General features: G+C 39.8%; 1 protein-coding gene across 1 annotated transcript in view; it reads left to right on the top strand.

Moving 5' to 3' along the window:
* Positions 1–26,031, top strand: part of PLCB1 (phospholipase C, beta 1 (phosphoinositide-specific)) — an 833,798-nt gene extending 807,767 nt beyond the window's left edge. The window contains exon 31 of the mRNA XM_010834232.1: positions 22,759–26,031. Within this exon, the coding sequence (XP_010832534.1) occupies positions 22,759–22,986 (228 nt within the window). The 3' untranslated portion in view covers positions 22,987–26,031. The remainder of the gene's footprint in view (positions 1–22,758) is intronic.
* Positions 26,032–26,717: the final 686 nt, after the last annotated feature.

Raw genomic sequence — 26,717 nt, 5'->3', positions numbered from 1 at the left:
TCCTCTACTAGACTAGTCTAGGCATGCTCCCATGCCCATGGCAGAATAACAGGAGTGAAAACTGAAATGTGCACATGCTTTTCCAAGTGTCTGCTTGGGTGGTTTCTGCTAACGTTCTATTGGCCAAAAACGGTGTTTGACCACCTCATATTCAAGTGGTGGAGAAATAGAGTCTATCTCCTTCCTAAGAGAAACTTAGAGTTATAAGGCAAAGACGGTGGGTGGAAACAGGGAGAGGTAAGCATCAGGCCATTAATCCAGTCAGTCTATTGTAGAGGAGAATCAACTAGGTTCTGGTCCTGCTTTCGCTATTAGCAAACTAAGTCCTTGAGAAAACCACTTAACTTCTTTCAGTCACAGGTTTGTACTAAGGGGAAAAAAGGTTTGACTATATAATTTCTAAAATTCCTTTCCAATACTACCTCATCTTAGAAGAGCTCACTATATAATTGCTAATGTCCCTTTCAAAGGTTTCTACAATAATCTTTAGACACCTGTAAATTGCTTACAAAAGAAATTATGAAATACATTTTAAGAATCAAAAAAGGTATAAATTACAGGTTAAGTTGGGAAATTGCAGCATTTCAAGAGACATTTATTTCAGAAAGGACAGTGAAGAAGAAATGAGGTTGGAGCTAGGAAAAAAAGTCAAAGGAATCTGATTTTCTTTGATGTATGAAGAGCCACTTTTCTCGATGGGCAGTTTCATGGAGTATATGTATGTATAGAGGAGTTTACACACAAAAGCGTCACCAACTCAATGGACACGAGTTTGAGCAAACTCCAGGAGACAGTGAAGGACAAGGAACGCTGTTGGCCATGACTCAGTGACTGAACAACAACAACACATCAAAGCTATGCATTTGGCTTATGGTTTGAAATAAAATTTAAAATGCAAATACGTGTTAGGAACTATGATTAGTAAACCACGGGATCTCTAGCTCCTGTCTTTCCTCTTTTATTGATTCAGTGTTTGGATCTACCGCTTGATTCAGTTTTGTTGGTGGTGGTTTTTTTTGGTGGGGAGCGGGGAGGTAGTTGGCCATACCACACAGCGTGTGAGATCTGGGTTCTCTTACCAGGGATCAAACCCATGCCTCTGGCAGTGGAAGCACAGTCTTAACCACTGGACCTTGAGTGAACCAGGGAAGCCCCTGATTCAGCACTTGGATCTGTTGCCTACTTTGTCCTTGATCCCTCCATCTTTCCTTTCTATTGACTGGAAAATCCTCATTCTGCCTTTACTCAATAGCCACCAACAAATATTTTGAATCCAAATCTGAACACTGGCCAACTTCAGAGATTCAGAGGTATGAAATTTACAAAAAGAGGGTTTTTTAAAGATAAATCCAGATCTTGAAATAATATTTGAGTAGGGAAACCCAAAAAGAGAACTTTATTGGACATCCTTTGTCTAAAGTGGTGTTATTCAAACAATGGTCCTTAGACCAGAAACATCAGCACCACCCCAGAACTCGTTAGAAATGCAGAATCTCAACGCCTCCACCCCAGATCTACTGAATCAGAATCTGCATTTCAACAAAATCATCAGGTGCTTTGTATGTACATTAACTTCTGAGAGGCACTGACCTGAAACTTGCTTATCATGTCGCTTCTAACAGGCAGCCATATTTTTAAAAAGTATTCTCAACCACAGACCACAAGGCTCCTCCATTGTAATCTGTGGCTAATTACATACACTAGAGAAATTTGGTAAAGATTTAATTTATATATTAGAGCAGACTCAAAGATATAGATATATACAGAGACATATCTATATCTACTTACAGATGTATCCATATATAGATAAACTTGTACTTATACAAGAGAAGTTATAGCTAGAGAGCTCCAGCACCCCACCCTGGAAATTTCACTTATTATATACCCCATGGGGAGAAGTTTGAAAGCTTCTGCCCCAGGATAGTGATAATACCAAGTGTATTAGCAGACTCCCACAAAGCCCAACGATTTAAGCCCCACTTCCCTTGTGGCTCAGCTGGTAAAGAGTCTTCCTGCAATGCGGGAGACCTGGGTTCGATCCCTGGGTTGGAAAGATCCCCTGGAGAAGGAAAAGGCTACCCACTCCAGTATTCTGGCCTGGAGAATTCCATGGACTGTATAGCCTATGGGGTCACAAAGAGTCAGACACGACTGAGCGACTTTCACTTTCACTTCCTTCATAAAGTATTTCTCGGATCACTTCAAGACTCTGATCTACTCTTCATGTTTAACACCCATAGCACATCTTATGGAGAAGGCAATGGCACCCCACTCCAGTACTCTTGCCTGGAAAATCCCATGGACGGAGGAGCCTGGTAGGCTGCAGTCCATGGCATCGCTAAGAGTCGAATACGACTGAGCGACTTCACTTTGACTTTTCACTTTCATGCATTGGAGAAGGAAATGGCAACCCACTCCAGTATTCTTGCCTAGAGAATCCCAGGGATGGGGGAGCCTGGTGGGCTGCCATCTATGGGGTAGCATAGGGTCGGACGTGACTGAAGCGACTTAGCAGCAGCAGTAGCAGCAGCACATCTTATCATGGCAGCCATTCAGCCTGACTTATGTGCCTGTCCACATCGCTTGTCTCTCTGGAAAAATTCTAAGGTTTTCATTCTTCACAGCATGAAACACAGGACCTTGCACCAATCAGGGTGCTCAAAAATATTTGTTAATAGATGCTTCAAAAATCAACAGCAACCCAGAAGAGAGTCCAAAAAAGAGAGATTTAACAAGTACCATAATTATCTTGCATTGACCAAATAATGACTCAAATGATATAAATGGAAACAACAAAGACCACTTAGTAAACAGGGTACTGGATGTTTTCATTTGTGAGTTCTTTTCTCTCTCTTCAGAGATAAAGTTACACAAAATTAATTAACAAGCAAGCACAATATGCTAGTTATTTAACATGCATTATCTTATTTAAACTTTCCATAACAGCCTTGTCTATGGAAACTGATATTATTATTCCCATTTTATGTATGAGACTATTTAAATTCCAAGACATTAAATAAATTGCCCAAGGTCAATAGTAAAATGCAACCACCCTGTGTGGCCAGAGGATCTTATCTATCCCTCAATGAAGAATCCACTTGTGTTGATCTATGACATCAGTTTAATTTGTTGTTGCTTTCCTTGCCCTTTGCAACAGGCTTTATTGTTTGTTGGCATTTGTTCAAAAGATGAAAATTCATTTTAACATCATTTTCAAGAAGATGTAATTATTTAGGAAAAATCTGCCAAAAATATAGGCATGCACCACAGTCCAGCACTTGATTAAAAGCATCAGGAATGTACCCGCATTATGAATTAATTGTATTCTTCCACATTAGCGTGAACTATTCCATTTATTTGTATGTTGATCTGGAGTACTTTCCATTTTGACCTAGAAATAAGCAGATCATCATTTACTCATTTTCTTTAGATTTCCATTGCTGATAGCAACCTTGAATCACAAGGTTGAACAAATGCTGCATTTTACCTGAGTGGTTTGTAATTTTGAACTTTGAGTTCAAGTTCAGTGGGAATTCTTTATCTACAGAAGTTATTCCTATCTTGGGTTGTAGAGACTCCAAATAGTCTGAACTTGCTGTGCCTCTGCTCTGAGACTCTTGGGTTTTATTAATTTTTGAACAGTTTTTTTAAAATATTTTATTTATTTGGCTGTGTTGGGTCTTAGTTGCAACATGCAAGATCTGGTTCCCTGACCAGGGATGGAATCCAGGCCCCCCAGCACTGGAAGCTCAGGGTCTTCACCAATGGATCCCCGAGAAGTCTCAATTTTTGAACAGTTATTTCTTTGTTTTATTGACACTGAGTACCCTTGAACAGGGGTAATGTGAATTTGGAAATTTCTCTCACTACTGTGCTGGTCTGGGTTATTGATTCCTTGTTGCTGACATTTTTCCTCCATTTAGCCCCATGAATCACTAGCTTCTTCAACTTGTCCCCAAGATTACAGATTGTGTTTTATGAGTCCTCATTTCAAGTGTGGAGACTCCAGGCTTTCTGCAGGGACTTTAGTTTCAGCACTTCAACATCCCAAGTTCTTAGGCCTTCTCCCCATCGCCTTAGAACATGAAACCACCCAAAATAGCCAATCTACTTGGCCATCCATGGGCCTTTTGGCTTTGAGTTCCTCGGTATCCCCATGACTTTGGGGTTTCCTTTTCTCATATGAGAAATCATTTACAAATTTAAATAAATGAATACACTCTGTTTCGTTTAGCATTTCCCTTTTTTTGGAGCAGAAAAAGGAATTGCTCCACCATTTTTACTCAAAGTCCCATTGTAACTTATTCTACAAAAATTTAGAGGAAAACAAATAAACACAACCAAGAATGATTGGGATATATAATGTAGTCCCATTTTCCCATATCCCATTTTCTGTCTATCCTCTGATAACCTGACTGACCTCACTCTGTAATTTTTATGTGATTCTGTTATTTCTATTCTTGGTCAAAGTACAAATTCATGAGATTATTCTAAAAATAAGACAAAACTTTGCAAGGTTGTTCAGACTGATTTTGAAACCATCCACTCTGAGTATGTACTTTTTTATACTTTTGTTTTTGATAGCCTCTTTGCTAATTAATTGAAGACATTAAGGTTAAAATACCATAGTCTCTGTAATAATTTTTCATCAGGTTTTCCTATTCAGTCATCCACATTCAGCATTTGTGTTTTTCTATTTTGTATTTTTAAATATATATTAAATTTTGTTTTTCCTTTATAATGTTATTTTGTGCTAAAAATAAATATTCACATTATTATAAATGAGAAGTAAAAAATAAAAATATTCATAATCCCACCACAGTTTATATATCAGGATTTCTTTTCAAAATCATTCTATATTCTTAGAATATATTCTCATAACCACAGTACATATACTCCTGTATGTCGACTTTCTTCATTTATCACAGTAACATAATTATATATCCCTGTTTTCAGGAAAATTTATTGGTTTACATTTATTGGATAAATTATATTTCTTTAAGTGGAAGCCTTCTGTTGTATTTTACACAGATTCTAAATTTCATTGATTTTTATTTGCTTGTTTACTTGTTTTATCATTTTCCTAACTTTTAGCATTAAATTTCAAAATACTTTGAACAAGATAATTATAGTACCATATTACTGTATCTATTTCCTAAAGGCCAGAGATATTTTTAAAAGGTAAAAAGGCTTTGAGCACTTAAATGTTTAAAATATAGCAGATGCTCTCAAAGAAAGAAAAAATGAAATAATCTAAAATGTCTAATGAGAAAACAAACTAAAACAATGACCTTATGTATGTATCAAAGCAACACAACTGTGCAAAGAATATAATTGTTTCAAGTGAATTTAGGAGTAATGTAATTACATTCTTCATGGGATGTATTCTGTGGAAGAAAAAAAAAAGAACTTCAAAAAAGTTACAAGTTTCACTTGGTCATTTTATTAGATCAGTTCAGTCTCTCAGTCGTATCCGACTCTTTGCGACCCCATGAACCGCAGCACACCAGGCCTCCTTGGTCCATCACCAACTCCTGGAGTTCACCCAAACTCAGGTCCATCAAGTCTGTGATGCCATCCAGCCATCTCATCCTCTGTCGTCCCCTATTCCTCCTGCCCCAAATCCCTCCCAGCATCAGAGTCTTTTCCAATGAGTCACTCTTCGCATCAGGTGGCCAAAGTACTGGAGTTTCAGCTTTAGCATCAGTCCTTCCAAAGAACACCCAGGGCTGATCTCCTTTAGGATGGACTTTAGGGAAGTCCAAGGGACTCTCAAGAGTCTTCTCCAACACCACAGTTCAAAAGCATCAATTCTTTGGTGCTCAGCCTTCTTCACAGTCCAACTCTCACGTCCATACATGACCACTGGAAAAACCATAGTCTTGACTAGATGGACCTTTATTGGCAAAGTAATGTCTCTGATTTTGAATATGCTATCTAGGTTGGTCATAACTTTCCTTCCAAGGCTGCAATCACCATCTGCAGTGATTTTGGAGCCCCAAAAAATAAAGTCTGACACTGTTTCCACTGTTCCCATCTATTTCCCATGAACTGATGGGACCAGATGCCATGATCTTAGTTTTCTGAATGTTGAGCTTTAAGCCAACTTTTTCACTCTCCACTTTCACTTTCATCAAGAGGCTTTTTAGTTCCTCTTCACTTTCTGCCATAAGGGTGGTGTCATCTGCATATCTGAGGTGACTGATATTTCTCCCGGCAATCTTGATTCCAGCTTGTGCTGCATCGAGCCCAGCATTTCCCATGATGTACTCTGCATATAAGTTAAATAAGCAGGGTGACAAAATACAGCCTTGACATACTCCTTTTCCTATTTGGAACCAGTCTGTTGTTCCATGTCCAGTTCTAACTGTTGCTTCCTGACCTGCATACAGGTTTCTCAAGAGGCAGGTCAGGTGGTCTGGTATTCCCATCTCTTTCAGAATTTTCCACAGTTTATTGTGATCCACACAGTCAAAGGCTTTGGCATAGTCAATAAAGTAGAAATAGAGGTTTTTCTGGAACTCTCTTGCTTTTTTGATGATCCAGAGGATGTTGGCAATATGATCTCTGGTTCCTCTGCCTTTTCTAAAACCAGCTTGAACACTGGAAGTTCACGGTTCATGTATTGCTGAAGCCTGGCTTCGAGAATTTTGAGCATTACTTTACTAGCGTGTGAGATGACTGCAATTATGCCATAGTCTGAACATTCCTTGGCATTGCCTTTCTTTGGGATTGGAATGAAAACTGACCTTTTCCAGTCCTGTGGCCACTGCTGAGTTTTCCAAATTTGCTGGCATATTGGGTGCAGCACTTTCACAGCATCATCTTCCAGGATTTGAAATAGCTCAACTGGAATTCCATCACCTCCACTAACTTTGTTCCTAGTGATGCTTTCTAAGGCCCACTTGACTTCACATTCCAGGATGTCTGGCTCTAGGTCAGTGATCACACCATCGTGATTATCTTGGTCATGAAGATCTTTTTTGTACAGTTGTTCTGTGTATTCCTGCCACCTCTTCTTAATATCTTCTGCTTCTGTTAGGTCCATACCATTTCTGTCCTTTATTGAGCTCATCTTTGCATGAAATGTTCCCTTGGTATCTCCAATTTTCTTGAAGAGATCTTTAGGTCATGGTGGAGAGGTCTGACTGAATGTGGTCCACTGGAGAAGGGAATGGCAAACCACTTCAGTATTCTTGCCTTGAGAACCCCATGAACAGTATGAAAAGGCAAAATGATAGGACACTGAAAGAGGAACTCCCCAGGTTGGTAAGTGCCCAATATGCTACTGGAGATCAGTGGAGAAATAACTCCAGAAAGAATGAAGGGATGGAGCCAAAGCAAAAAGAATACCCAGTTGTGGATGTGACTCGTAATAGAAGCAAGGTCTGATGCTGTAAAGAGCAATATTGCATAGGAACCTGGAATGTTAGGTCCATGAATCAAGGCAAATTGGAAGTGGTCATACAGGAGATGGCAAGAGTGAACGTCAACATTCTAGGAATCAGCAAACTAAAATGGACTAGAATGGGTGAATTTAAGTCAAATGACTATTATATCTACTACTGTGGGCAGGAATCCCTTAGAAGAAATGGAGTAGCCATCATGGTCAACAAAAGAGTCCAAAATGCAGTACTTGGATGCAATCTCAAAAACGACAGAATGATCTCTGTTCATTTCCAAGGCAAACCATTCAATATCACAGTAATTTAAGCCTATGCCCCAACCAGTAACGCTGAAGAAGCTGAAGTTGAACGGTTCTATGAAGACCTACAAGACCTTATAGAACTAATACCCAAAAAAGATGTCCTTTTCATTATAGGGGACTGGAATGCAAAAGTAGGAAGTCAGGAAACACCTGGAGTAACAGGCAAATTTGGCCTTGGAGTACAGAATGAAGTAGGGCAAAGGCGAATAGAGTTTTGCCAAGAGAACGCACTGGTCATAGTAAACACCCTCTTCCAACAACAGAAGACTCTACACATGGACATCACCAGATGGTCAACACCGAAATCAGATTGATTATATTCTTTGCAGCCAAAGATGGAGAAGCTCTATACATTCAGCAAAAACAAGACTGGGAGCTGACTGTGGCTCAGATCATGAACTCCTTATTGCCAAATTTAGACTTAAATTGCAGAAAGTAGGGAAAACCACTAGTCCATTCAGGTATGACCTAAATCAAATCCCTTATGATTATACAGTGGAAGTGAGAAATAGATTTAAGGGACTAGATCTGACAGACAGAGTGCCTGATGAACTATGGACAGAGGTTCGTGACATTGTACAGGAGACAGGGATCAAGACCATTCCCAAGAAAAAGAAATGCAAAAAAGCAAAATGGCTGTCTGAGGAGGCCTTACAAATAGCTGTGAAAAGAAGAGAAGCAAAAAGCAAAGGAGAAAAGGAAAGATATAAGCATCTGAATGCAGAGTTTCAAAGAATACCAAGGAGAGATAAGAAAGCCTTCCTCAGCAATCCATGCAAAGAAATAGAGGAAAACAACAAAATTGGAAAGACTAGAGATCTCTTCAAGAAAATTAGAGATACCAAGGGAATATTTCATGCAAAGATGGTCATTTTGTTGATAGATCATAATTTTCTAACTATTTCAGTGTATTGCATGCAAATCAAGTAAGTAAATAGCTTAATGTTATCAGAAAGCCAAATACACAAATAAAGTACAAAATTTTAAAACCACAAATAAAAAAACCAAAGTTAAGAAAAAACTCTATTATGTGACATTTAAATTTGAAATATGTACTAATGATTTTTTCAAAATACGCATTCTGTCCCCTGAGATGGCCTAAACACAGCGACAGTCTAGTCGCAGTCAATGTTTTAGCACCAGAGCTTGGCTTACCTTCTGCACAGGCTCCTTCGAAAAGTGCCTGATATCAGGTCTGAGGCAAGGAAAATACACAGGATGTCCAAGGTACCTTGTTAAACCTCAAAAATCAGCAAGTGCTCAAAAACTAAGAGGGGAGGGTGTATGGCAAAAGCACCCAGGAGGCAGCCTGAAAGGAGCCCCCTGATCACTTATGACAGAATGTGAGCTTCGGAAAGAATGATGGCTGCAACTGATTTGGACAACAGGAATTAAAATATCATCTCCTGTTATTTTCAAAGGAAGAAAAGAAAAAGAAAACAGTTGCCATCTTTTGAAATAATTATTGTTCCAACTCCTTAACCACAATATATGTAATTAAACAAAAATCATTAAAAGATTGTCCTGCCTTTTGAGGAGGAATTATAGTTCATCTCCACATCTTCCTTACAGAAAAATGCTAGGTAAATAAGGAAGAGTTTACCTCCAAAGAGATAAGCAAGACTCATCACATTCATGAAAGGGTTCGAAGGAAATTTTCGTGGATAGAGTTTCACCCCTCAGAATAAGTGTTGATTTCAAAAGAAAAAACATTAGACAAAGTTGAGGTCTGTTAGTTACTACTTTTAGCCAAGGGATCAGTCTTAAAACCAGATAATGCAACCACCTGGCACTCGGTGCCCTGAGGCAATGCAGACATATTGGGCTGGACAAAAAGCTCACCCAGCTGTATATAAAACAGGTAATTAGTGGAGCCTGCTGTATAACCCAGGGAACCGGGCCGGCCCTCTGTGATGACCTGGCGGGGGTGGGACGGGGAGGGGGTTAGTGGGAAGACTCAAGAGGGAGGCTCGATGAAGTTACAACCGATTTGCTTTGTTTTACCCCCGAGGATAACACATTTGTGAAGCAATTACCCTCCAATTAAAAAAAAATTTTTAAGTAAGTTCTTTTAGGCTTTTCTGCCTAAATGAACTTTTTGGCCAACCCCAAAAAGAGTTCCTACTAACTGTTCTTGCCCAAACAAATGTTTAATCTCCGTCTAACCAAGTCTAGATTCTTACTTCCAGTTTACAGAGAATTTAGGGTTTCTAGGATCAACTTAAATGACACCATAAGGAAATAATCAGACAAATTCCGAATGTGGGAATTCCACAAGGAAGTTGAATAGGGTTCTTCAAAGAAATCTAAAGTCATAAAAAAAAGTAAAACAATAAATAATTCAAGTGCTAAGAATGAGAAAGACATAACAATCAAATGCAAAAATGAACTTTGAATTTTAGTTAAAAAAAAAAAACTAGAAAAAACTAGGAAGAGTAATGGGAAAATTGAACATGGTTGGGTGTTAGCTAATACTAAGCAATTATTAATTTATTTAAATGATTAAGGTATTGCCACTAGGTAGGAAAATTGTCTTTATTTTTAAGGGTGAAGTGCCTTGATGTCTGAAATTTATTTTCAAATGGTTCACTCCAAAATATAATGATAAACAATGACAATACACAGGTGGCAAAAATTTATTGAGGGTTTTTTTCTGGGTGTTCACTGCTGTTATCTTAGCTGTTATTTTTTCAGTTTTTGGCTCTACAGTGCTGCAGTAAGTAGGACAAGGCAATGGCACCCCACTCCAGTACTCTTGCCTGGAAAATCCCATGGACAGAGGAGCCTGGTAGGCTGCAGTCCATGGGGGGTCGCTAAGAGTCAGACACGACTGAGCGACTTCACTTTCACTTTTTACTTTCATGCATTGGAGAAGGAAATGGCAACCCACTCCAGTGTTCTTGCCTGGAGAATCCCAGGGACGGGGGAGCCTGGTGGGCTGCCGTCTATGGGGTCGCACAGAGTCGGACAGGACTGCAGCTGCTGCAGTAAGTATGTTAGTGTTTCCATCCTTACCAGTTAGTATTTCTATTTCTCTGGGCCAGATTCCCAAACGTGGAGTGCTGAGTCAAGAGCTATGTACCTTTTCCTTTTTATAAATATAATCAGATTATTGTCTAATGTTTGAAAGTGTCAGTTACCCACTAGATGTTATTGCTTATCTCAAAAAAAAAAAGTTTTTTTTACCAGTATAATGCCCTTTAAAAAGGCATTAGGCTATGGCACATCCCTGATTGCTAGTGAGAGTGAACGTCTTCTCATATGTATATTGAATATTTGCTTTTCTTCTCCTATGAACTGCTTGGGTTTTGCCCATTTTCCAGAAAAGGCTATTTTCACTTAGATAAATATACCTATAATACTTGTAGCTTATGATTTTTCTCTCTTGCTTAAAATGTCTCTATGTGTACATGAGTGCTAAGTCGCTTCAGTTGTGTCTGACTCTTTGCAGCACTATGGACTGTAGCCCGCCAGGCTCCTCTGTCCATGGGATTCTCCAGGCAAGAATACTGGAGTGGCTTTTCATGCCCTCCTCCAGGGGATTTTCCTGACCCAGGGATTGAACCCATATCTCCTGTGGCTCCGGATTTGCAGGCAGATTCTTTACTACTGAGCCACCTTTGAAGCCCCATGGTTATACAATTATTTCCCTAAGTCTTCTCTGCAAATTCTTATTGCTTTATGTTTTATGTTAAGGTCTTTGATATACTTCATTGGGTAAAATGACTTGAGTTGGACTTGAGGTCAAATTGTGACTATCTTCTTAATATCTGTGAATTGTTTGTAGCATTTTTTTAAGCTTCAGTAGTTCTTCTGTCTTCATTATCCCACTGTAGCTCATTATTCTCTGATTTTGATTTGTTTCCTTAAAAAATTGGTTTTGATTATATCACTTTAATAACTCAGTCATCTGGCTTATTTTTTATTTATAACACATTTATGCTATACTGAGTGTTTGAATTCATTTGTAAACGAATCTTTAAGAGTAACTTTGCTTTCTCCTTGGTTTTCACTTATATTTATGTATCTAAAAACCTTGCTTAACTAGATCAGATCTCTATTTCTTAAGGCAGCTGAAAATAATACCAGAGACAGAAGAGCTCTGAGTTAAAAAATGTTGGACAATATAATCAGGGAGCACTGAACACATTTGAACTTGACTGTGTTGCCTTTTCCTGCTTAACTTTCCAGAGTTCACAGAAGCAATGAGTGGGCAACATCTTTTGAAAAATCAAGTTAACTAAGAAATTTAGAAATTGAGTCTAGCTAGTCAAATTGGCGGAGAAGGCAATGGCACCCCACTCTAGTACTTTTGCTTGGAAAATCCCATGGACGGAGGAGCCTGGTAGGCTGCAGTCCATGGGGTCGTGAAGAGTCGGACACCACTGAGCGACTTCACTTTCACTTTTCACTTTCATGCATTGGAGAAGGAAATGGCAACCCACTCCAGTGTTCTTGCCTGGAGAAGCCCAGGCACAAAGGAGCCTGGTGGGCTGCCGTCTATGGGGTTGCATAGAGTTGGACACGACTGAAGTGACTTAGCAGCAGCAGCAGCAGTCAAATTGGAGAACTCAGTCTATAAAACAAACTCTGACTATGCTTTTATGTATTAATATCTGAGTATAATGTAACAATTTGCCTTAAAATTGGAGATTAAATTCGACAGTGTTCTTCCCTCTTTTTTCCCATTTTCTAGAAATAGATCTTACAAACCTAAGGTCAAGGGAGCTCATGTTTACTAATATAGACAAGCTCCAAGGTATATCCTGCAAAATCAACCTTCTCATGACGATGTGTCTGTTCTGCGGTGATTTTTCCCTCAACAATGTGTTTAGAGGTCATAACAATAGAAAGATGGCACCAATTGAATAAAATTGTGTGGATTCATGGATTTCCCCCCACTATATGTTATTGTCATAATACTGTTGATCTAACAAATAACCATGAAACTTTAAGTGCATAAAGCAAACACTTCCTGAGCTCATGAATCTGTGAACTGGCACAGCAGTTCTAATCTGGGCCAGCTGATCCCAGTAGCCTGGCTCTAGTCTCTGTTTGGCTGAGGGGTCAGTTAAGGGCTGGTTGGTTTATAATAGCTCCACTTTTATGTCTGGTGTTTGAAGTGATGGAAAAGAGTATAACTGGGCCATGTGTCTCCTCCTCCCACAGGGTAGCTTGCGCTTCTTCACACAACACCTGAATAAGCTTCCAGCAGTGAGAGTGGAAACACACAAAGCTTTTTGAGGTCTAGGCTCAGAACTGCATACTGTATCTCTGGCTTATTCTACTGGACAAAGCAAATCACAAAGCCCCCCCAGACTCAGGAAAATGAAAAATACATCCCACTTTTGGTGGGAAGAGCTGCAAAGGTTATGACTACAAGGAGGGGTGAAGAATTGCTGCCCATTTGTACAGTCCATCTATGCAGAACACAAAGCTTGAGTTGCACAGAATTGAAGCTCGCTGTATTTGAGTACATGAACCATAAGGTGGCAATTAGATGGGAGATCATCCCCCTGGACACGAGCAGGGAGTAATCAAGAGTAAATGGTGGTGGTCACGATTGTAGGGAGAAAAAATGAAGAGGGGTCCAAACTGAAATTCCACAGTGGGACCCAAACTCTCAGGTCCTCTGATCTCAGTCACATTTAAGTCTGTGAGGAGAGAAGTTAGAAACTCTCCACAATAGGACTCATGAGTGTGAACTGAATTGATTGCCAGTAATAAAAATTCAGGAGATCTTACATGAAAATTTGCATGTCTGACTTCTCTTGAAAATTAGAATCTGGCAAGCTTCTGTCTGAGCGAGGGTCTGGCACCCCTGTTAGATCTTTTAGACTGGTGTGTCCTCCCCAATGCCCACTTCCTTGCACACAGCCCACTTCTCTTTTTTTCCTGACTTGCCTTTTCCCCCAAACACCTGACTTTGCAACCCTTGGACCAGAATAGCTCTAGATTCCTAATCAATGGGGCTTTTAGGAAACAGAGCCAGATCTTGCACTACATAGTTTTCATGTTTTCTTACAATGAATAAGTGTTCCATTTACAAGAAAAATAAAAAAAGAAAAGCTCTAAGTTGGAATTCAATAATAAATGCACTTTTGTAATTCACTAATAAATAAGACTTTTTAAGAGTGAAATATATGGCAATTTAATGTACATTTAATTTAGCTTATAAATTAATCATTTGGATTTATTACAATAGTTTAGAGCATAATAAACCCATAATAAACTAACCCATGATAAAAGGAGGAATCTACCAAAATTATAGTTTAGCCACAATTGGATCAATTTTTAAATTTAAAAAATTACAATTAGATTATTATTATTATCATGATATTGTGATTTATAATAAGGAATATGCATTTGGTCTTCATCCCAGTTCCTGACACAGAACTCCTGAAATCCTTGGAATTCCTAAGTATTAAAAGCAATTAAGGTGTCTTTTGTCATGTTGCTGCTGTTGCTGCTACTGTTAAGTCACTTCAGTCGTGTCCGACTCTGTGCGACCCCATAGACGGCAGCCCACCAGGCTCCCCCATCCCTGGGATTCTCCAGGCAAGAACACTGGAGTGGGTTGCCATTTCCTTCTCCAATGCATGAAAGTAAAAAGTGAAAGTGAAGTCGCTCAGTCCTGTCTGACTCTTAGCGACCCCCCATGGACTGCAGCCTACCAGGCTCCCCCGTCCATGGGATTTTCCAGGCAAGAGTACTAGAGTGGGGTGCCATTGCCTTCTCCTTCTGTTATGTTAGGGAGGTGATTTAGGGGAGGCACCTAAGGATGGGACTGGTTATCAGGGGAACCATTCTAGTGATTGGAGGGTTGATACTTTCAGGTACTTCCTCTCGACCTGTGGAGAGAGAAGAGGGTCTGGAGATGGAGTTCAGTCACCAAAGGCAAGGAGTGACATCAGTCATGACTACATAGGAAGCCTCCACAAACCCAAAGGACTGGGTTCAGAGCTCTTCAGGTTGGTGAACAGGTGGAGACTGGGCAGAGGGGCCCACCCAGGAAGGTCACGCAAGTTCTGTGCCTTTTTCCCATACCTTGTTCTGTACATCTGGCTGTTCTTGAGTTAAATCACTTTATAATAAACCGATGATCTAGTAAGTAAAATGTTTCACTAAGTTCTCAAAGAAACGGATCCCAGTGAGGGGCTTCTGGGAGCCTCCAAACTAGAGCAGGTCAGGCAGAAGTACAGGTGGCAACCTGGACTTAAGATCGGCATTAAAGTTGGGTGGGGGTGAGGGCAGGGCACAGTCTTGTGGACTGAGCCCCTAAACTGTGTGATCTGACTCTATCTCCAGGTAAATCATGTCAGAACTGAGTTTAATTGTAGGACACCCAGCTGGTCACAGAGGATTGCTTGGTGGTGTGAGAAAAAATAGCCACATATCTGAACTGGGTACAGAATCATAATTATTAAATTAGATTATTAAAATATTATTAGAAAATGTTAGTTTAAATGTTTATTTGGCATTTTCTCACATTTCATTTTTTTTTCATAAATTAAAAAAAGTAACAGCCTACCAGGCACCATGCGGTCTTGTCTACCAGTCATCTAAGAGAAATTGGTTGCTAGGTCAGGTACAATATATTTATAGCTGAAGGCTGCCCAAACTAACCTAAATGAAATCTACTGTTTCTCAAATACAGGGCTCCATCCTTCCCTCTTTTCCCTACATTCCTTGGAAGCAAAACTTTAATTGTCCATGTTGCTGAACTAAAACTGAGGCAAATCCATGATGAGGTCAGGATGGAGGTAATGGAAAACATCAGACACCACACTGAGATTTCACTTATGCCTGAGTGGGACAGTGTAAAAACCCAACCTGGGGAGGAACTGGCCATGGTCTTGCGTCTGATCCTCCCATGGTTTGTCCCCTGACCCTGAGGGTGCAGCTGTCTGTGAAGGTGACTTGACCATCATGGCAGTGTGACCCTCAGGGCCCTGTGGGTATCACTGTCATAGCATGCTTCCTTCCTGGCTGATTGGAATTCATATGCCAGCAAAACATATTCATAAATGCCCGACATTTAATATTTGAGGAGAATAGGGAACTTTCAATACTCAGGCCAAGCAATTTTATTAGGTACTTTTTGATATGAAAAGGGAAAAAAAAGGCCATTTAAATATATCCACAATTCAAGACTCTTGGGGCATCTTGTTTTTCAAAATTCATAAATTTGCTGATTTTAGAAAGAGAATATGATGCATATACCATAAGCATGATATACCCCAAGGGGGCCTGGGTCACCCTCATAATCAAGCAAATTAATATAGCTACAGTACCATGTATGGATATTCACATGAAGTGGGATTAAACAATGATTACGAATAGCCTTATGATTATAAATACCCTTACAATTTAAAGTAGAAGTGACAAATAGAATCAAGGGATTCGATCTGATAGACAGAGTGCCTGAAGAAGTATGGACGGTGTTTCGTGACATCAGAACAGGAAGTGGTGATCAAAACCATCCCCAAGAAAAAAAATGCAAAAAGGCAAAATGGTTGTCTGAGGAGGCCTTACAAATAGCTGAGAAGAAAAGCAAAAGGCTAAGGAGAAAAAGAAAGGTATATCCATCTGAATGCAGAGTTCCAAAGAATAGCAAGGAGAGATAAGAAAGCCTTCCTAAGTGATCAGGGCAAAGAAAGAGAGGGAAACAATAGAATGGGAAAGGCTAGAGATCTCTTCAAGAAAATTAGAGATACCAAGGGAACATTTCATACAAAGATGGGCAAAGATGGGCACAATAAAGGACAGAAACGGATGGACATAAAAGATGCAGAAGATATTAAAAAGAGGTGGTAGAAGAACTATACCAAAAAAGATCTTAATGACCCAGATAACCATGATGGTGTGATCACTTATGTAGAGCCAGACATCCTGGAGTTCGAAGTCAGTGGGCCTTAGGAAGAATCACTACAAACAAAAATACTGGAGGTGATAGAATTCTGGTTGAGCTATTTCAAATCCTAAAAGATGACGCTGTAAAAGTGCTGCACTCAGTTCAGTTCAATTGAATTGCTCAGTAGTGTCTGACTTTTTGTGACCTCTTGGACTACAGCACGTCGGGCTTCCCTGTTCATCACCAAGGCCCGGAACTTGCTCAAACTCATGTCCATCAAGTTGGTGATGCCATCCAACCACCTTATCCTCTGTCATCCGCTTCTCCTCCCTCCTTCAATCTTTCCCAGCATCAGGGTCTTATCCAATGAGTCAGTTCTTTGCAACAGGTGGCCAAACTATTGGAGCTTCAGCTTCAGCATCAGTCTTCTCAATGAATATTCAGTACTGATTTCCTTTAGGATTGACTGGTTTGATCTCTTTGCAGTCCAAGGGACTCTCAAAAGTCTTCTCCAACACTATAGTTAAAGCATCAATTCTTTGGCAATCAGCTTTCTTTACAGTCCAACTCTCACATCCATACATAATTACTGGAAAAACCATAGCTTTGACTAGATAGACCTTTGTCAGCAAAGTAACGTCTCTGCTTTTTAATATGCTGTCTAGATTGGTCACAGCTTTTCTTGCAAGCAGCAAGCATCTTACAATTTCATGGCTGCAGTTACCATCTATAGTGCTTTTGGAGCCCCCCAAAATAAAGTCTGTCACTGTTTCCATTGTTTCTCCAACTATTTGCCATGAAGTAGATGGGACCAGATGCCATGATCTTAGTTTTCTGAATGTTGAGTTTTAAGCCAGCTTTTTCACTCTCCTCTTTTACTTTCATCAAGAGGCTTTTTAGTTCCTCTTCACTTTCTGCCATAAGGGTGGTGTCATCTGCATATGTGAGGTTATTGGTATTTTTCCCAGCAATCTTGATTCCAGCTTGTGCTATATCCAGCCCAGCATTTCCCATGATGTACTCTGCATATAAGTTAAATAAGAAGGCTGACAATATACAGCCTTGTTGTACTCCTTTCCTGATTTGGAACCAGTCTGTTGTTCCAGGTCCAGTTCTAACTGTTGCTTCTTGACCTGCATACAGATTTCTCAGGAGGCACGTCAGGTGGTCTGGTAGTCCCATCTCTTTTAGAATTTTCTATAGTTTCTTGTGATCCACACAGTCAAAGGCTTTGGCGTAGTCAATAAAGCAGAAGTAAATGTTTTTTTTTTGAATTCTTTTGCTTTTCTCTATGATACAACAGATGTTGGCAATTTGATCTCTGGTCCCTCTACCTTTTCTAAATCCAGCTTGAACATCTTGAAGTTCTTGGTTCATGTACTGTTGAAGCCACACTTGGAGAATTTTGAGCATTATTTTGCTAGCATGTGAGATGAGTGCAATTGTGCAGTAGTTTGAACATTTCTTTGGCACTGGCTTTCTATGGGATTGGAATGAAATTGACCTTTTCCAGTCCTGTGGCCACTACTGAGTTTTCTAAATTTGCTGGCATATTGAGTGCAGCACTTTCACAGCATTGTCTTTTAGTACTTGAAATAGCTCAAGTAGAATTCCATCACCTCCACTAGCTTTGTTCATAGTGATGCTTCCTAAGACCCACTTGACTTCAGACTCCAGGAAGTCTGGCTCTAGGTGAGTGATCACACCATCGTGATTATCTGGGTCATGAAGATCTTTTTTGTACAGTTTTTCTGTGTATGCTTGCCACCTCTTCTTAATATCTTTTGCTTCTGTTAGGTCCATACCGGTTCTGTCCTTTATTGTGCCCATCTTTGCATGAAATGTTCCCTTGGTATCTCTAATTTTCTTGAAGGGATCTCTAGACTTTCCCATTCTATTGTTTTCCTTTATTTCTTTTATGTTGATCACCGAGGAAGGCTTTCTTATCTCTCCTTGCTATTCTTTGGAACTCTGAATTCAGATGGATATATCTTCCCTTTTCTCCTTTGCCTTTAGCTCCTCTTCTCTTCTCAGCTATTTGTAAGGCCTCCTCAGACAGCCATTTTGTCTTTTTGCATTTCTTTTTTTGGGGATGGTCTTGTTCACTGCCTCCTGTACAATGTCATGAACTCCATCCATAGTTCTTCAGGCACTCTGTCTATCAGATCTAATCCCTTGAATCTATTTGTTACTTCCACTGTATAATCGTAAAGGATTTGATTTAGGCCATACCTGAATGCACTCAATATTGCAGCAAATTTGAAAAACTCAGCAGTGGCCACAGGAGTTGAGAGGTCAGTTTTCATTTCAGTCCCCAAAAAAGGCAATGCCAAAGAATGTTCAAACTACCACACAATTGCATTCATCTCACAAGTTAGGGGTCGCTAAGAGTCGGACACAACTGAGCAACTAACACACACTTCACACGTTGGTAAAGTAATGCTCAAAATTCTCCAAGCCAGGCTTCAAGAGTACATGAACCGTGAACCTCCAGATGTTCAAGATGGATTTAGAAAAGGCAGAGGAACCAGAGATCAAACTGCTAACATCTGCTAGATGATCAAAAAAGCAAGAGAATTCCAGAAACATATCTACTTCTGCTTTATTGACTATGCCAAAGCCTTTGACTGTGCAGATCACAACAAACTATGGAAAATTCTAAAAGAGATGTGAATACCAGACCACTTTACCTACCTCCTGAGAAATCTGTATGCAGACCAAGAAGCAACAATTAGAACTGGACATAGAACAACAGACTGGTTCCAAATTGGGAAAGAAGTATGGCAAGGCTGTATATTGTCACCCTGCTTATTTAACTTATATGCAGAGTACATCATGCAAAATGCTGGGCTGGATAAAGCACAAGCCAGAATCAAAATTGCCAGGAGAAATATCAGTAACTTCAGATATGCAGATGACACCACCCTTATGGGAGAAAGCAAAGAAGAACTAAAGAGCCTCTTGATGAAAGTGAAAGACGAGAGTGAAAAAGCTGACTTAAAACTCAACATTCAAAAAATGAAGATAATGGCATCTGGTCCCATCACTTCATGGAAAATAGATGGCAAAACAATGGAAACAGTGTCAGACTTTATTTCCCTGGGCTCCAAAATCACTTCAGATGGTGACTGCAGCCATGAAATTAAAAGACGCTTGCTCCTTGGAAGGAAAGTTATGACCAACCTAGACAGTGTATTAAAAAGCAAAGACATTACTTTGCCAACAAAGGACCATCTAGTCAAGGCTATGGTTTTTCCAGTGATCATGATTGGATGGGCAGGTGTGCTGCAGTTTTGGGGATCACATGAGTCGGACATGACTGAGCAACTGAACTCAACTGAATGTATGGATGTGAGACGTGGACCTTAAAGAAAACTGCACCAAAGAACTGACGCTTTTGAACTGTGGAGTTGGAGAAGACTATCTGGGAGTCCCTTGGACTGCAAGGAGATGAAACTAGTCAATAATAAAGGAAATCAGTCCTGAATATTCTTTGGAAGGACTGATGTTGAAGCTGAAGCTCCAATACTTTGACCACCTGATGCGAAGTGCCAACTCATTGGAAAAGACCCTGATGCTGGGAAAGATTGAAGGCAGGAGAAGAAGGGGATGACAGAGGATGAGATGGTTGGATGGCATCACCAACTTGATGACCATGAGTTTGAGCAAGCTCTGGGCATTGGTGATGGACAGGGAAGCCTGGTGTGCTGTAGTCCATGGGGTTGCAAAGAGTCAGACATGCCTGTGCGACTGGACTGAACTGATAAATAGGCTTATATCAATTAGTGTCACAAAGACCATTTTGTGACAGATTTTTAAGCTTCTTAATTACAGAACCTCGGAGATTTTAGAATTGCAGATAAGGGATTACTGATCAGTATTAAATAACAAAGTTTGGCCATACTTCCCTGGCATAGAAGCAAGGAGAAAAAGCAAGTGAACTAAAGGGGATGTTTTCAAGCTGCTGGTGCTGTCCAGAATGTGGGTGAGAAAAGGGAATCAGGACATGGTGGGGCAGGTGCCCTGAGGACTGTCTGTGCCCTCGGCGTTCCTCGGCGTTCAAACCGCCCTGAAGTTGCAGATGGAAGACATACAGCCAAGTCAAGACCAAAGCAACACTGGGAGCTCAGAGTAGAACCAGGACAGGAAGATCATCAGGGTGTCTGAATCAGGGACCAATCAGCCACATCCACATGGGAATTACCCGTGAGTTGCTGAGAAATGCAAGATCTTGGGCATTTAGAAAAAGCATTTGGTCTCACATGCGGCTTCTAAGATTAAGCCCCCTGCTTACCATTCAATAAATAAAGAGAATTCTATTCAAGATTCTGGGTTTCAATTGAACTCTGCTCAGCAGAGCTTCCCAGCAGGCAGTACGCACCTCCCCTCACCCCATTTCAGCCAGACTCCAGGCTTTTACCTGTTTTATGGCTGAGGCCACCGTACGTCTGCATTTGAAGAAAAGTTCTATAATTTTGAAATACCGAAAGTTGTCCAGAACATTAAACAGACAAATCTGAAGGCAGTTTAAAATTCAACAGAAACAGTTTACAAGGCAAATAAAAATTAGAATTAAAAAAGGAATCAGAATAAAGAGATGTTAAAAGAAGTCACTATAAAGTTCAAGTTGGTTGCCTAACTATGCCAGGTTTGTGAAACGCACTGAGCTCCTGTTTAGAAGTGTTGGCTCCCCAGCCTCTGGGTGAGGCTGCACATCATAAAGCCCACTCCTTGACCATCTGTCGACTCCAGTGGACTCCTTGGCTCTCACAGCCTGACTTCTGGCTGACTTTGCACCCCCAGCTATCAGGAGTTGCCAGTCTCTAAATTTAAGAACTTCACATCATGGCAGATTACTTCTGTAAACTTTTTCAGCAGACCCACCTCTGCATGTATGTATTTATATTAAATAAATGGCCTTTAACTTTATTTTGCCACACATAACTCAGAATTGACTTTTAGGTAAGGACAAATGACATGTCCAACTCCCCTCGGATTTACATCTTCTCTATAAGTAACCAGTTGTTATTGTTGTTGCTCAGTTGCTAAGTCATGGCCAACTCATTGCAACCCCATGGACTGCAGCACGCCAGGCTTCCCTGTCCTTCCCTATCTCCTGGAGTTTGCTCAAACTCATGTCCACTGAGTCAGTGATGCCATCAACTATCTCACCCTCTGTCACCCACTTCTGCCATCAATCTTTCCCAGCATCAGGGTATTTTCCAATGAGTTGGGCCTTCACATCAAGTGGCCAAAGTATTGGAGCTTCAGCTTCAGCATCAGTCCTTCCAGTGAATATTCAGGACTGATGTCCTTTAGGATTAACTGGTCTGATCTCCTTTCAGTCCAAGGGACTCTCAAGAGTCTTCTCCAACACCACAGTTTGAAAGCATCAGTTCTTCATTGCTCAGCTTTCTTTATGGTCCACCTTTCACATCCATACATGACTACTGGATAAACCATAGCTTTGACTAGACAGACCTTTGTCAGCAAAGTGATGTATCTGCTTTTTAATACACTATCTAGGTTTGTCATCGCTTTTCTTGCAAGGAACAAGCATCTTTTAATTCATGGCTGCAGTCACCATCTGCAGTGATTTTGGAGCCCAAGAAAATAAAATCTGTTACTGTTCTCAGTTTTTCCTCTTCTATTTGCTATGAAGTGATGGAACTGGTTGCCATGATCTTCATTTTTTGATTGTTGAGTTTTAAGCCAGCTTTTTCACCCTCTCCTTGCACCCTCATCAAGAAGCTCTTTAGTTCCTCTTCACTCTCTTCCATTAGAGTGGTATCATCTACATATCTGAGGTTGTTGGTATTTCTCCCTGGAAATCTTGGTTCCAGCTTGTGATTCATCCAGTCCAGCATTTCACATGCTGTAATCTGCATAGAATTTAGACAAGTGGGGTGACAATACAAAGCCGTGACATACTCCTTTCCCAGTTTTGAACCAGGCCATTGTTCCATGTCTGGTTCTAACTGTTGCCTCTTGACCTGCATACGGGTTTCTCAGGAGACAGGTAAGGTGGTCTGGTATTTCCATCCTTGAAGAATTTTCCATAGTAGGGACCAGTGGATGACATTAAAATTAATTGATTCCTCCCCAGTCTTTGTCCATCTCTCAAGGAGCTCCTCCATGGGTGTTCATAGAAACCTAAATGACATAAAATCACCCTCTGTCTCTTGCTGTCTCTCAGCTACAGGTGGAACTGGAGCAGGAATACCAAGACAAGTTCAAAAGGCTGCCCCTGGAGATTTTGGAATTTGTGCAGGAAGCCATGAAAGGGAAGATTAGTGAAGACAGCAATCACAGCTCTGCCCCTCCCCTGATGACCTCAGACTCTGGAAAACTAAACCAGAAGCCTCCTTCCAGTGAAGAATTGGAAGGAGAAAACCCAGGAAAAGAGTTTGATACCCCTCTGTGATCATTCCTGCCAGGCCTTCAGAACACGCATTGTCGCTCCAGCTCCATCAAACTCTCTCTTCTTACAAAGATCACTGCCCAGGAGCATCTTCCTGAGAGGCATCCCTTAGATTAAAATCCACCTGGAGGGAGAGTTCCAGAAGGATCCATGCAGCTTCCTGTGCCCAAGCTCCATGTGTCATGTGGAAACTACTGCAGATCTGCTAGTAAAGAGTGCATGTATGTGGGCTTCTGGTTTTCTTTCTAATAGTAAATTCAAAGCAGGTAACTTCCAGGCTCAATGGAACATTTAATGAAGTATAGTGTCTTCTTTGAAGAAAAGCAAGCTCATGTTTTTATTTGAAGCTCTGGTGTAAAGTATGTCAAAGTAATAGAAATAGTTGAGAAATGCATAGCATTATTTAACACTATTGCACAGCCAACTTTGAGCTTTTTTTTCCCCTAACTGCCCCTCAGCTACCATATCTTTGGGTTAACATGCGTATTAAATTGTTTCATCCTTTGCTTTGCAAGCACTGGTGGCTTGCTGTTTGCTGATTTATTTATCATAGAGGCATCAATGTACTTGTTGCTGACACGGCTTTATTGGATACCACAGTGACTTAATATGCTGGCTTTCTGCCTTGATGTTCAGTGAAGCCATCTCCAGACTTGACAACATGGCTTGTACATTTGGCTGCATGAGCAAGGTGGCTGCACACTTCCAGGCAGTGTGCTATCTGAGTCAACTATTGCACTCAGAGTCTGGGTATTCATTGGTCCTTGGCCTAAAATCATTAAAAAAAAAAACTGCAAAGATCTGTTCAGTTGAATAAAACTCATTGAGCCAATGTCTGTTGAGCAGAGATTCAATCAGAGTGAACAGGTTCCAGCAGTCATTTTGCTGTCTGACTTCTTTATGGTTCCTTTATTTTAATACAGAGATAAAGATTGAATATTTATCTAGAGACTACACAGACCTACATATAAATGTTACAAGTTAATCTCCATGTATATATATATGCAGTCAGCCATATAAGTGCATACACAGCACACACACATTCATATGAGTTTGGATATGAGTTTCTTAATTGGCAATGACCCAAATCTCTTCCACAAGACTTAAAACCAAATTCAACATAGAGAAGAAAACGGTCAAACATATAGATTATATGGAAATTAAATTGTGTCAAAATTCTAAGAAACAGTTGACAGATTTTGATGCAAGTTGAGGTAGATTGAAAACTTAGAATATGGTTTTGATGTGTATTTTGCAAGATCAAAAACTGGATTTTAAGTATTTTAAGCTTGTTTTAATGGTAAGAATATACAAAAATATATAGGACAGCAATATGGAAATGTATTAGTATTTTCCATAACTTTTATGTCTGACAGATTTCAATTTATTTCTCACATTAAAAAATCTTTCATTATATATTTGCTATGTACATTTAATTCACTTAACTGTTTTTTAATTAAGTTCCTATGTTAAGTGGTGTAAGAGAAACAAATTATATTATAATAAAATGGATCTAAAACATTATTGAAAGGTCTTAAGAGAGAATAATTATATAGAGGAAAATATAATTAAGAGAGTAACACAAGTAGCATTGAAGTTAAAGCCCTGAAGCAAGATGCTCAGTTTTATTTTACTTTAAAAAAACCTGCCTGATTGTAGCTTAGCAAAACATTTTAAAACACAAAAGCTAGTTGTGTCCTGAAAATTGTGTTTCAAGAATTTCATATTTTTATGAAAATTATTCTATTTAACTTTAAGCAATAACTAGGGATCACGATTAAGTTTTAATCAAAATGAAGGCTTAGTTCAAACATTAGGAAAGAGTATTTGATTAAAAAAAACACATCTAGGGAGACACAAGGGGAAAAAAATCCCATCCCCTTTGGAGATGATTATATTTTGATCTAAAGGATTTGGGGTGTTAATTAGACACTTAATAAAGCTTCACTTCTACTGAATGAGAACACTTTTGTACATCATTCAACTTTTGCACTTTGAAAGAAAGGCATTAATCATAAGGAAGCAAGAATGGTCAAAATAGAATGCTGCATTTTTATAAACAAAATTACAGACTGTATGAAATTGCAGAAGAATGAACTAACAATAGCATTAATAACCAAAACACACAGTGGTGATTATTACAGACCGTCGTATCACATTTTAGTCCAGAGATAGACTGAAGTTGAATCACCTTGACTTACACAAAACTGTTTAGTAGTTGGGTTCCATTATCTTAGTGACTGTAACCATTTTGCAATACGTTTGTATTTGGCCATTTCCTGTAATCACATTTTTAAATCTGTACAGTAACACTTTTTGCAGTTGTGGGGCTAGTGTGTAACACTGTCCATCTTGCATCATTGAAACTACTACAGTGATACTATCATTTAATAATATTAATATTACTTGAACTAGAGTAAGATAAAGAAAAAGGGTCTATATGGTGTGCAGTTTGTGCCTTTCTGTATTTGCCTTGTTCCTTGTTGAATGTGTGAAATTCTGTACTGTGGTTTTCCTATAATAGAGAGTAGAACTGTGTATTAAATTAGACTGTGCCCCTCTGATCCTTTACACTACTGAGAATAGCGTGGTTTTGGCCGTGTAAACCAATTTTCGAAGTTCTAATGACATGCCATGTGGTTTTGGTTTTTAACAGTTCATTATAACATTTCAGTATCACCATACATTAATTAATACTCCTGTGATAGATAAGCAGTCATTAAATAATTCCAAAAGAAAGGGCCATTGCTTGCATTACTTTGAATTTAATGTTGCGCTTGTGCACTGTATAAATATTGTTTGTGATGGATTGGACATTGTGACTTTTGCCTTTTCAGAAGAAAAAAAAAGATAGGACAAAATATTTGAAGCTCTTAAAATGTACATATTTTGGTTCTTCTATCTCAAATTATTTAAAATGCATAATTCACATTTTTGTAATAATTCTATGCAATTTTGTGGCATGATGTTTCTTCCACTTGTAATTTTATGTGCTTTCATCACAAATCCAAAGGAAACAATAAAAATTTCTTAACACAACCCAGCTATTATTTCGTGGTGTTGGGAGCAAGCTTCTTTTGATGGGCAGGAAGGTGGGAGCAGCTCTGATGCCAGTTTTTAGGGCCATAATGCCCACCCTCATGGGGCGCTTTAGTGCCTGTGCAGGAAATCCAGAGGCTGCAGTGCCTGTGCTCAAGGGCCCGGCTGCCAGCACTCCGCCAGTCCACCCCTCCATCCGGAGTGGCATTGAACTTGCCAGTTGCTCCTGTATTCAGGACTCTCCCTTATTCCCTTCCTTCTTCGACCAAAGGTAAGGAAGGCGAAACTGTCAAAGGATTTTTTGACAAATAATGGATGTGGCAAGCACTGACAGGGTATTTGACGTAAGTTTTCTTATACAAAAGATAAAAAAAGAGTCTGCCACGTTGATTTTTGAAAAAGAAATATACATGTGAGTTATGAGAATGTCTCATAGACCTCCAAATGCTTCCCAGGTGGCTCAGTGGTAAAGAATCCTCCTGTCAGTGCAGGAGATGCAAGAGATGTGAATTCAATCCCTGGGTTGGAAAGATCCCCTAGAGGAGGAAATGTCAACTCGCTCCAGTATTTTGCCTGGAAAATTCCATGGACAGAGGAGCCTGGCGGACAACAGTCCAGGGGCCACAAAAGGTCAGATGGAGCACATACGCGCAAGCATGCACATTTCACATTTCACACACACATTTCACTTTGGG

This window comes from Bison bison, unplaced genomic scaffold (genome assembly GCF_000754665.1).
Source record: "Bison bison bison isolate TAMUID 2011002044 unplaced genomic scaffold, Bison_UMD1.0 scf7180017864030, whole genome shotgun sequence".
Lineage (NCBI taxonomy): Eukaryota > Metazoa > Chordata > Mammalia > Artiodactyla > Bovidae > Bison > Bison bison.
Note: the sequence above shows the minus strand (reverse complement) of the source record. Positions and strands in the feature narration are given on the sequence as shown.